The sequence below is a fragment of the Panthera leo genome, chromosome F2 (genome assembly GCF_018350215.1).
Source record: "Panthera leo isolate Ple1 chromosome F2, P.leo_Ple1_pat1.1, whole genome shotgun sequence".
Classification (NCBI taxonomy): Eukaryota; Metazoa; Chordata; class Mammalia; order Carnivora; family Felidae; genus Panthera; species Panthera leo.
The window spans coordinates 54,312,616-54,325,609 of record NC_056695.1 but is presented as its reverse complement, the minus strand read 5'-3'; the positions used below and the strand labels follow the sequence as shown (position 1 = coordinate 54,325,609).

The 12,994-nt window shown below is 35.7% G+C and overlaps 1 protein-coding gene across 1 annotated transcript in view; it reads right to left on the bottom strand.

Annotated features, from left to right (window-relative positions):
• Positions 1-12,994, bottom strand: part of PKHD1L1 (PKHD1 like 1) — a 158,517-nt gene that overhangs the window by 94,900 nt on the left and 50,623 nt on the right. The window contains exons 25-32 of the mRNA XM_042923667.1: positions 12,474-12,628; positions 10,505-10,627; positions 9,467-9,572; positions 5,953-6,063; positions 4,216-4,380; positions 3,123-3,244; positions 1,403-1,535; positions 499-694 (exon numbers count right to left, since the gene is read on the bottom strand). Coding sequence (XP_042779601.1) covers positions 499-694; positions 1,403-1,535; positions 3,123-3,244; positions 4,216-4,380; positions 5,953-6,063; positions 9,467-9,572; positions 10,505-10,627; positions 12,474-12,628 — 1,111 coding nt within the window. The remainder of the gene's footprint in view (positions 1-498; positions 695-1,402; positions 1,536-3,122; positions 3,245-4,215; positions 4,381-5,952; positions 6,064-9,466; positions 9,573-10,504; positions 10,628-12,473; positions 12,629-12,994) is intronic.

Below are 12,994 nucleotides of genomic sequence, written 5' to 3'. Positions count from 1 at the left end.
ACCTTCTAGAGAATGCTTTCCTGTCCCTCAGGAAAAGTCAGTGCTCTCTACTATATGCTCTTACAGACCTGCAACCTCTTATTCATAGCCTCTTTCATACTTATAATTAAGTTATTGATGTAATGTGTTTGAAATCTGCCTCCCCAACAAAATTGTGGGTATTATTAATGGCAGAGGACATGTCCCTCTTATTCTGCACTGTTAATTCAGCAGTGAACAAGTAACTAACTGCTCGGTAAGTATTTCCAGAATGAATGAAAATATGTGATATATACACAAATCTAGTTCTACAGAGAATCCTACAACATAATCTGAATTGTTCTCAAAACTAAGCACGTATTGCACTTTATATTTTCAGAATCTTTTGCAAAAGGAGATAGAGATGGGTGAAGAAAGCAACTGCAAATATTAGAAGATGAATGGCTACTTCTTTTCTTATCCCAAAGCTGTTAGCCCCATGTGTCCCACAACCCCATGAGTTTATGGTCATTACTATACCTTGTTGATGCAAAACCCCAGTTTCTGACTTCTACATAGATATCATGTTTTCCAGGAGACAACTTGGGCAAAAGACATCTAATATCTGTGAAATTCCAGTGAAAAATCTGGCAGGGTCTTCCTCCAACATACACCTCCACGTTTTGTGCGAGTTCATTGCCAAAGTTATAACCCTTAACTGTTAAATTAACTTCTCCTATTATTTTAAAAGAGAACAGAAGTTTTAGAAGAAGATTCCACTTATTATGTGGCATAAAATTTGCATATTAAGTAAATGAACTCATTTCTTATCCTTCATCAGATTTAGGAAATCCTAACGCTTGCAGGGGCAAAAGAAAAATCAGTGCAAGAATTGATATCTGCCATATGGAGATAAAATTCATATCTAATTGTTTCACAGAGGAAAAAAAGATGGCAAAGTACTTTCTAAAAAACTTAATATTTTTCTCCTTATCACACATGTTCAAAGTGAAATAATAAATAGACTAATAGAACTTGTGGCTGGTTTTGCTTTAAGAAAGAACTGAGTGGCCCAGTTGGTTGGTTAAGTGTCCGACTTCAGCTGAGGTCATGATCTTGCAGTTCCTGAGTTCGAGCCCTGCATTGGGCTTTTTGCTGTCAGCACAGAGTCTTCTTTGGATCCTCTGTATCCCCCTCTCTCTACCCCACCCCCATGTATGCTCGATTTCCCTCTCTCTCTCTCGAAAACAAATAAACAATAAAAAAAACTGCAGGAGAAACTATACTTCAAAAACCTTTCTAGAAATAGTTTACATTTATATATGTGGTGTATATGTATGTGTGATGACGTATGTATATATATCTTACAAACATGCATCTTACATATACATATATATCTTTCATGCACATGTCAAATGACTGATCTCATTAAAATTTTCCTTACCTAGTATTGTTCGTACTTTTGGACTAAAATCAGTTATAACCGGGGTCTGCAAACAGTTATAACTATAAGCATCCTTTGCTGAGGCTTGAAATCCATTGGTAATAACTGAAATATCAACTGTACCCTCAGTTCTCTGAAATAAGAAGAAAAAAATTAGAAAATATTCAATGTTTAGATGAAGAAATCTGATGGCTAAAAACAACTAGAACCATTCAAAATAAACTGCTGAAGATGTTTTGTTTCAAAGTTGTGAATCAGAATCAATTTTCAGATATTTAGAAAGCTGTGGTGTCAAATGCAGGCTACGTGTTTTAATGTTTTAGATAAAGGTATATGATGTACTGGTTTTGAGGGAGGTTATGACCAACTTAAATGTATCTATATTACTGGATTCCTAAGGGCTCTGCAATATAGTTAAGATGCTCTGGACAAGTGACTCTTTTAAATTAATAAAGCATAAGATACTAAAAGTTTTGACATTTTGCTCTTAAAATACACTCATGTAATCTATTCCTCTTCATTGACAAATCACATTATTATATCTTTTGCTGACTTGGATTCACAATGCAAGACGAATACTTGGACCCCTAAGAAAAACGTTTGGTGTTCTCACTGATAGAGGACCTACAGATTTCCCAATTAGGAAAAACAGTTTTTCCAGCACGTAGTATTTGCTTAATGCACACTCAGCCTTTAGCTGAAACACAAAATCTAAACAATGTTTTCACTTACCCTATCCTCCAGATTCTCATCATCATTCGGTCCAACACGTGCTCTAATTTACTCTTCCTATAGATTTCAACTACATAATACCCCCACTTAGTCTGCTAAATTTTTTTAATGTTAATTACCGTATCCAGCATCTTTGTGCACATAATAAACAAACAAGAGTCTTGGTTTAAATTTAAACACTATTTTTTAAGAGAAAGAACAACCATTTAGTGCTAAGATGCAATATTCCACAAGGAACTTCACATGGGGGTGTTTTTTTGGTATTAGATTTATTTATTTATTATCAACAAACTGAAACTTTAACACATTTAAAATATATAGTCCTTAAAAAAACCAAAAGATTTGCTTCTCTGAATTTTTTTAGACTGTTAGTGCTAAGGTTCTTTCATACTTAGATTTACCTGATCAACTCTCTTTCATCCTTCAAGCTCTGATAGGCCATCTATTTTTCTGTGAAACTCTTCTGACAGCCTCTCCTGGCTCTATTTTATTTTTACTTTGTTTTACTTCTTTTTAAAAACATTTTTTTTGACATTTATTCATTTTTGAGAGACAAACAGAGTGCAAGTGAGGGAGGGCCAGAGAGATGGAGAAACAGAATCTGAAGCAGGCTCCAGGCTCTGAGCTGTCAGCACAGAGCCTGACGTGGGACTTGAACACACAAACTGCAAGCCGAAGTCGGACGCTTAACGGACTGAGCCACCCAGGCGCCCCCAGTTTGTTTCTACTTCTATTATTTCAAATCGAACACACTGTTTAGTATTGGTTTCTATGTCTGTCTTTCTAAATGTTAGGTATCTAGAATGTGGATATAATTATACCTATTTGGATCTTAGCAGAAAGATGCTGAAGAAATAATTGTGAAGGAACGTTACTATAATGCTGCAGTTCCTAGGTAAATATGTCACTTGTTTAAACTTCTGAGATGTCCCTTAATTCATTAGTTATCAGAAAAAAAAAAAAAAACAACTAAAATCAGATGTCTTACTTTTGGTGTTCTGCAGGTTATCTTATTCAAATCCCCTTCAATCACATTGCAGATTTCATTTCCAACTAACACCTTTGAATTTTCATTAAAACCAAATCCAGACAGAGTCAAAAGAGTACCACCTTCATAAGGAAATGACAACAACAATAACAGGTCAACAATACCAAAAGGAAACTTTGGCAAGAATCTAACTCATCCTTCAAGAATTTTCTTATCATCCAATGGATGGGTCGTCAAATAGATCAAGGACTAGGCTCAGTGTGTGTAATCACTGCCACATAGTATAGCCTGAGCTCTGAAGTCCGGAACCATAAAGGAAACTAGGCTAAGTGATTTAATGAAATAACAGATTTGCAAACCAACATCTGTTTTGGGGCATTACTATCAACTGCTATTTTCTATAGTGTCTTCTTCATTCTAAAGAGAAATTATGCTGGTTTTATATGCTCAACCATTTTGTGTTCTGAAAGTGAATTAAGACTCTCAATGAAATTAAAGTCAACTAAGACTCTTACCAAATCCCAAATTTTATTATTGCTAAGTAAAAGGGAAACTCAGAAATAATCCCAACAAAATAAAAATACAGTGAAATAAAAACACAAAACACACCAAAAGGATCAAGACCAAGGCAAAAATCCCAAACTAAGGGAAATGAAGCAAGACAGGAAAAATGTGTTATTTTTTTTTCATCTTCTGCGTCAGGCTTCCTTTACCCGATTTGTTCCTGGAACTTTTTCTGGGTCAAGTAGCTCCATTGAGACTGTGGTTACAAATGGAGCAGCTGGTAAGCAGAATAATAACTAATAAATCTTATCTTGACATAATTGATGAGCTTGTTATAGAAACATGTAATAATTGATGATATTAATTCAATAACCTAAGATGTAAGTATAAGCAGTCACCCTGACTTGTGCTTCATAAGAAACAAAAGAATTGGTCAGCCATTTAATTACTGTGCTTTCCAAAAGGGGAGTCTCCTTTGTTCTATATGAGGGGGCTTTGGGTTCCTCTCCCTCCACCCTGTTCTAGAAACAGTACAACGAAATGATGGAAATGTATGCAATTTTCTTTGTTTAGAACAATTAACTATTACCTGCTAGGCTCCCAGAAGCAGGCCAGATGTGTGAGATCTGATTCTGATAAATGAAGTAGAGTACCTCACCCTCTATGTTCCGTGCTAGTCCAACATCGGCTATGGACACAGCAACTGGGAAATGTCCAGCACTGCCATTCAGAATCCGGCACTTGATCTCATTTTCTCGTGAAACAAAAGAAAAACATGATAAAACAAATGTTTTTGTAAGATAAAATTACTGAAAGTTTACATTTGCAAATATAAATAGTGGGCTTCATTTTTGCATCCCAAGAAATATATCTGAGGAAAACTACTCATATACGAATGGGGCGAAAGTTTTTACCAACTACCTGATGTTATGATTCAGACACTGTTAGAAAAAGGTAGGTGAAATAATAATAAAAGCAAAGTGAACAATTTACTCCTGATTTCTACTGTGGCCCCCCAAAAGTGGGGAGGGGATTATTGTACTAGTAATTTTAAAATCCTAATCTGGAAAATCATTTATATCAATAATTCTAAAATTGTTGGTCAAATATGTGATTTATGTTAAGTAAAATATCAGGTTTCATCAAGAAAGGTGATCAAAAACTAAATGAAAATCTATCCTTCACACTTCATTTAGAACAATATATGCACATTTGTAATACAGATGCATTACTGACTTAGATCTCAAGAATGCATAGAGTATCTGAATTAAAAACAAATTATATGAAAGACACATTTGCTTATATAATCCTATTAAAATTAAGGAAAACACCTAGGATTAATTATGAAAGGTAATATTTAGGGAAATACACAATCATGGCTCTCACTTTTTCAAGAGTAAAAAATGTGAATAATTTTGAAATTTTATGTTAACGGATAGAGATTTTGTTGGACTCGAAGTCAGGGAGGATGACCATGTCTCTTTGCTGCATTATTAATGTGACACTGTCAAAGCATGGGCACCATCGAATACCAGAGTGGTGTCTTTTATATTTTTGTGTCCCAGAGACACACCAAAAAAAGCTTTTTTTTTTTTTTTAATTTGAGAGAGTTTGTGCACTTATGTGCATGTGAGTAGGGGAGGGTCAGAGGAAAAGAGAGAGAGAGAGAGAGAGAGAGAGAGAGAGAGAGATTGAGAGACAGAATCTTAAGCAGACTCCACGCTCGGCACAGGGCCCAACATGCGGCTCCCACGACCCTGGGTTCGTGACCTGAGCCAAAATCAAAAGTCAGACGCTCAACTGACTTAGCCGCCCAGGCACCTCAAGAAGGAAAGCTTTTATATAATCACTTTATGAGGGAAAAAGAACAAAAATCAACAGTTAAGGGATAAAACACACTGTCCAACACTGAAAGAACTAGTTTGTGGTCATAACCAAAGATTAAAAAGATAATGCATTTGGGGTGCCTGGGTATGTTGGTTAAGCGTCCAACTTCAGCTCAGGTCAGATCTTGTGGTTCCTGGGTTTGAGCCCCACATTGGGCTCTGTGCTGACAACTCAGAGACTGGAGCCTGCTTCAGATTCTGCTTCGGCCTCCCTCTCTCTCTGCTCCTCCCCTGCTCACACTCTGTCTCTCTCTCAAAAATAAATAAACATTTAAAAAATTAAAAAAAAAACCATAATGCATTTATCCAGAGAAGTTTGCCAATTTCATGTCCCCAGAGGTACTCTACAGAAGGACTATTTTAATACTGCTCTTTGACTCTAATTTCTCTTATGAGAAAAACAATTAAATGTAATAATAATAATTTTACAAAGGACCTACCATCCACAGAAAGAAGAGAGCAACCCACTGGTCCAACAGAGACCAATACAGCTGAACTGGGGGAAAATCCAGAGCCTACTATGGTTAGAATTGTGCTTTCTTCAAAGGATCCTGAAAATGATCAATTTAAATAACAATATGAAAAAGAAAAAAACCAAAGAATCTGTTGTTATGAATTCAAATGTTTTGCAGAGACAAATAAGCCTATTTTCATCTAAAGGCTATAAACAATAAGCTGGTAAATAAGCAGGGAAAACAGACACATATTTACCAATGGTAAATTTTTTCCCATTGAATTGCTCTATATTTTGTTCATATTTTAAATCTGTGTTGATAGAGATTAGCAGCAGAATATCTGTCTGAAGTATGGAATGATATAAGGAAAATTATCATTATGACAAATTAAACAGGCATCCCTATATGATAACTTATCGTATGACAGAACTGCCATCACAAATTCACGAGTAAAAAGATGAACTGCACAATACTTGTGGGCACTTTCCACTTGTGATAAAATAAGCTTCCTCTGTCTGGGGTAATATGCATCCTCAAGTGGCTGAGATATTTCCAGGGTACACCCTCTGTCTCAGCATTTTACTCATAACTGTTTTTTCCATTCATTCTTAAGAGTGTCCAACTATAGATGCTGGAGAGGATGTGGAGAAACAGGAACCCTCTTGCACTGTTGGTGGGAATGCAAACTGGTGCAGCCACTCTGGAAAACAGTGTGGAGGTTCCTCAAAAAATTAAAAATAGACCTACCCTATGACCCAGCAATAGCACTGCTAGGAATTTACCCAAGGGATACAGGAGTACTGATGCATAGGGGCACTTGTACCCCAATGTTTATAGCAGCACTCTCAACAATAGCCAAATTGTGGAAAGAGCCTAAATGTCCATCAACTGATGAATGGATAAAGAAATTGTGGTTTATATACACAATGGAGTACTACGTGGCAATGAGAAAGAATGAAATATGGCCCTTTGTAGCAACGTGGATGGAACTGGAGACTGTTATGCTAAGTGAAATAAGCCATACGGAGAAAGACAGCTACCATATGTTTTCACTCCTATGTGGATCCTGAGAAATTTAACAGAAACTCATGGGGGAGGGGAAGGAAAAAGAAAAAGAGTTTAGAGTGGGAGAGAGCCAAAGCATAAGAGACTTAAAAACTGAGAACAAACTGAGGGTTGATGGGGGGGTGGGTGATGGGTATTGAAGAGGGCATCTTTTGGGATGAGCACTGGATGTTGTATGGAAACCAATTTGACAATAAACTTCACATATTATAAAAAAAAAAAAGTGTGTCCAGATTTGGGCGATAAGTAGTATAGTCACCCTACTTATATAACATCACATACAAGATGGATTCCACATGGATTTTAATAGCTAAGAATGAAAAATGTCAACCTCTTGAATTTTAGAAGAAAACATAATCAAACATCTTAACTTTAATGTACAGATGGTTTTCTTAAATAACATTGAAAAATCATGGTTAACCATAAAGGAAAAGATAAGTAAACTGGAATAAATCAGTGATTTGACTGTTCCCATAAACAAGATACTAAAACAACGTGCAGGTGACATACTGGGAGAAGATGTGCTAGAGGATCAGTAAACATAATATAAAATACACAGCTACAAGTCAGTCGAAAAAAGACAATCTGATAAATAAAGGATGTTAACAAGCAATTTGCAGAAGAAACACTCTAAATGTCCAAGAACCAATAAGAAGATTCTTGCATGCATTACTCATCAGAGAAAAGACAAATTAAAACAATGATGAGACAATTTCTTTCACCCATCAGATTGACCAGAATTAGGAGGCTGATAATCTAAGTATTGACATCGATGTGAGGAATACAGTGCTCTCACATATGCTGGAAGTACAGGCATGTTGGAGAGAAATTTGGCCATCTAATAAGCTGAATACACACATACTCAATTATTATCCAGCAATTCTATCTCTGGGCATGTACCCTAAATAAGCTCTAGCATGTACACCTTAGAAGATTTGTACAACAAAGCTCAATGCAATTATATGTAAAAACAAAAGTTTGTAAACAGTCTAGATGTCCATCAACAGAGACAAAAATAAGTTGGTATATTCATGAAGTATTTTAAAATGACAAATTAGATATGCATAAAAACATACATATATTTCTCAAAAGGAATGCTGAATGACAAAAGTCAGATGCAAATAATATTTACAGTGTAATTTCTCTGATGTTTACATTTTAACATCTCTTTCACAAGCTTAAAAACACTAAAATTACCTTATGTGTGTGTGTTCTTTACAAAAGGTATTAACAATGGCATGGAAGAATACACACAAAATTAATTATTGTGACTGTCTCTGGGGAGATCTTTAGGAACTAGAACCAGAGATTGTGTTTCAAGAGGACTTTAGCTGTTCCTATAAAATTTTCTTTCTTAAATTGATAATTGGAAGTAAATATGACAAACTGTTAAATGCATTAATTTTCAGTGAAGAGAAGATAGGTGTTTTTTACAGCATTATTTATACTTATCTTTTCATTATTTTAAAATTTATCAAAATATGGCAAAAAAACAATTTAGATTGTTAATTATTTTGAGTAAGAAACAGTTTTTTTCAGGAAGTACATATAAAAGTGGAAATTCATTATAAGATACAAGGATAGATGTAAAAATATAAATATCAAGGGACCACAACCAAATTAAAGTTCAAATTTTTATACTTTATAGTTTTGATCCCATGTAACATGAATTATCCCAAAGTAATATCATTACTGTAAAGAAGTCTGAAGAACATATTCTTTCAACACAAAGATGAGTTATTTTTTAAATTTTCTTTTTTTTTTTTTTGGTTATATATAATTAGCAAATGAATTTTCCTACTAGCTACCAAGATTAAATCTGTGATTATACCATCTGAGTTTAGCATTCTGACTGAAAAGAAAAGCCACTCCTTACAATCTTTAGCCCCTGCTGTTTACTTCCGTGCTGGGGAGTTCAGACACAAAGAGTAATCACGTTTTTAAAGTAATTACATAATATGAAGATATGGTACAATGTGTCATCCAAGACTGAGTTCTTGGCAATGTGTTTTTCCTCTAATTCTCAAGTCTAGGACCTAATTATTTTCTTTTACTCAACAGCAGCTGTCTCATTACCAGCTTTTTAGTACTAAATCTCCTAAAAGTGGTCTCATCTGACGAAAGATTCCTGTTAATACCCTAGCAAGCAGAATTTCACAAAAATGCCTCGTCAGAGTGAAATTTTAGAGACCCGACTCTAACATGGTGAAACTAGAGAAGTAGACTGGCGAGTCCAACTTCAAGTGTCATTTGTTTTTCAAAAGTAAGTAATTAATGCTCTTTCCACAGCTTTCTGATAGATTTTTTTTAAAACTATGTAGCAATGTCTGCATGCCTGAGGTGGTGAAACCAGTATATTTAAAAATCATTATTAGTTTACATTTTTGCTACTCTTCTTCCACACTCTACTCCAAGTTAAAAAGCGGGAGACTACCTTGAGATGGGTTTATGGCCCGGACTACTGGAGTCGCCATGAAATCCCACGTAAACCCACAGTCACCTGAACACTTAGCTGGACCTCCGTTGACATAGACTTCAACCTTCAAATAATGAAACACAGAAACAGAGAACGGGTAGCACAGCTATGGAGAATATACACAAGATTTAAACAAATGATTGGGTTTTGTTTGTTTGCTTGTTTGTTTTCAAAAATTAGTCTATTCTGTTTATACTCTCTGCTTTGACCATTCATTCAGCACATGTGCCTCGTATGCAAAGGCACAGTTCTAAGTGTTAAAATGCATTAAGACAACACTAAACACAACATCCCTGCTGTCACTCAATTTATATTCTAGTGGGGGGGGGGGGGAGACAGAGAGTTGCACTATACATTTTTTTTTAAGTAAATGCAAGGTGCCTGAGTGGCTAAGTCAGTTAAGTGTCTGACTTTTGATTTCAGCTCAGGTCATGATCTACTGGTTTGTGCAATGGAGCCCCCACATTGGGCTCTGCGCTGACAGCACAGAGCCTGCCTGGGATTCTCCCTCCCTCTTTCTGTGTCCCTCCTGTGTTTGTGCACACATACATGTGCTTTCCCTTCTCAGTCTCTCTCTCTCTCTCTCAAAATAAATAAATAAGCATAAAGAAAAAGAAGTAAATGCATATTACGCCCTAGCAGTGATTAGTGCTATGAAGGACAATAAAGGATGCTCTTGTGAAAGTCACCTACATTCTTTACATATTAATTTCCTCATCATTAAAGTAGGAATATTAATAATTATTTCACAGAATAACTAAAGATTAAATTAAAAAGCATATTTTCAAATTCTAACAGGTAGTAGTCAAGCTTAGAAATCCACACTTTTATCATAAGGAAGGTAATTTTCCCAAAAGTCATAATAATATTATCGAGTTAATATTCAGATGAAAATAAAGACATCATTCCTGCTGTTTCAACAGGTCTTTAATGTATTACAAACTTGGTACATATTTAAAATTATGTTACAGGTCATGAGAAAAGTTTCAGAAATACCTGTGGCTGTTGGTTGGGTGTACGAAGTAGGTCTCCAAGTATGCACCGTCTGAATAAGCCACCATCTTTTATCTTCGTAACTGTCATATTAGCTTTTTCTCCAATAATATTGGAATCATTAATCTATTTTTACACAGAATTATTTTACTAGAAAGGCTATGATAAATATGACTGTACTAGTTTTTTTTAATTAAGCAAGGTTGAAAGTGAATAAAAGTCAAAGATGAAAAAAATCATTCAAAAAAGCACTTTAGTCACATTTTTTGAAAAAGGAGCCTCTTCCAAAGTGAGCATAATCTACCCCCCCCAAAAAAGGGCTAACATGATTGCATTATAATATATTACATCAATTACAAGTTGAACTGAATGACTAAAATCAACCTGAATTGTTATAATAAAGCATGTCTAAGGAAAATCAATTTACTAAATTTTATTTTCTCAAAATGTTCTATGATTGTCCTAAATGTGACCATTATGATAAATGATTTTTGAATAGTTGAATGAGTTATACCTCTTTCCACCTGAGAGTCAACTTTTCCCCTTCAGCATTTTTCACCCCTGATTATCCTGGTTTTTCATCCATTTGTGGAATTATATTTTTTGCCAATGATAAAAATGAATCAGATCAAATCAATACATACAACTTGGTTATTTCAAAATCCCTCTGCCAATATGGCAGCCTTCTCATATATACAGTGGCTAGTAAAGAGACAGGAGTCTCCACGCTGGGCCCTGTGTGTGCTAAAGTGGTGATAAGAAGCAGAAGTGATGAGCAAGCAGGGAAGGACTGGTCAGAAAAGAGACAAGAGGGTAAATGCACAGACATCAGCAATGATACCAAGAGGAAGACCAGTCACGAGAGCCACTCAGCTACAGAATCTGCTAATTCTAGTTCCAGACCATGTGTTTTCTTAAATTACCTCCATATCTTTATGACTGTTACTATTCTGCACACCCATAGTCTATGTAAGGTACATCATATGTTACATTTATATACGGGTGTTTTTTTTGTTTTGGTTTTTTTTTTTTTTTTTTTTTTTTTTTTTTGATCTCCTCTTTCCCCTCTCTCCTCATTTTTTTTTCTTTTCTAAAAATGGTCCCATAAGTAGATTTCTGTATTTTCTTCCACCTTCTGCCATGGACACCTTTCCGGGTGAATATATGTGGGTCTACACTATATATGGCTGCATGGTATTCAGGCTAATGTTGTGTCATTTTAACAACCATTCTTCTCTTGATGGGGCCAGGTTGCTAGGTTTTTACTATTACAAATACTATCACAGTGACTACTTTTGTGCCTACATCATTTCATATTTGTGTTATTATTTCAGTATTATACAGTTATATAGCTGAGATTGCTAAATCAGAAGGTATCTATATTCAGATTCTACTAAATAATCCCCTAAAATGATCATACGAATCAACTTTCTCGCCAATAGTGCATGAGACAGACCGTTTCCTCCCTCACACTCTTACTATCACTCAAAAGCATCATCTTTTTAATGTTTTTGACAGTCTGAGCTCCCAGACTCCTCTAGATTCCTCTCCTTCACATACTCTGGGTCCAACTCCTCTCCTCTGACCCCCTTCACACTCTAACTAAGCAAAGGTAATTAGATAACAGCTTACCACAGGAGCTACCTGGGGGTACACAGGATAACCTATAAGCCCTGCCTGGGCTCCTCCTGCCCCTATCAAGGGTCTTCTAACACATATCCCTGGTCTCTTTCCAGAGGGGACAGCAAATTAAGTACCAACAGCAATTCCCCATGAAAGAGAACATCGAATCAACTTAACTTAGAACAATCTTCCCCCAATTTCTCTTTTTTTAATGTTTAGTCTATAGTTTGCATTTTTAAAATATAGACAGTCTCCAATTCTTTAAAAAAAATGAGGCAAGATGCAATAAGCCAGCAACACATGGAAAACAAACAAACAAACAAACAAAAGCCAAGCCAGAGGAGGGAACCTGTAGAAGATTCTGCCTTCCACGTGTGCTTCTCCACTGGATGTTCCATGAGTATCCAGCACACGTTCCCTCCCGTGTTACTGAGACTCGTCCCACTTCTTCCACACTCTGGAGAGCAAACTGTAAATCTGCAGCCGACACAGTGGCAGGAAGGCCTGCATTCAACAGAGGGACAGCAAATAGCAGGGGTCAAAAATTCACAAACCAATTTCACCCTTAAAATCCATGAAGTGTGTGCTACATATTGTAAGCCAACTGTCCTCCTCCAATACAGTAAAAATGAAATTTGTGTCTTATTTAGGCCAAGAATTTATGAATCTCTTGGAAGCAAAAATTACATGAGTAACGTACCTCAGATGATAGCTCTGGCTCAAAAACTTTTGGTTTTGATTATTGATTAACTTTATAGAGAACCTGTAAGCTGGGGACATAAAAGAAAAACAAACTTTTGGGAATGTAACCTGGTATATCTGGTGAGGCAATAAAGAAAAAGTGAAAATATAATTTGTTCTGGATAATTT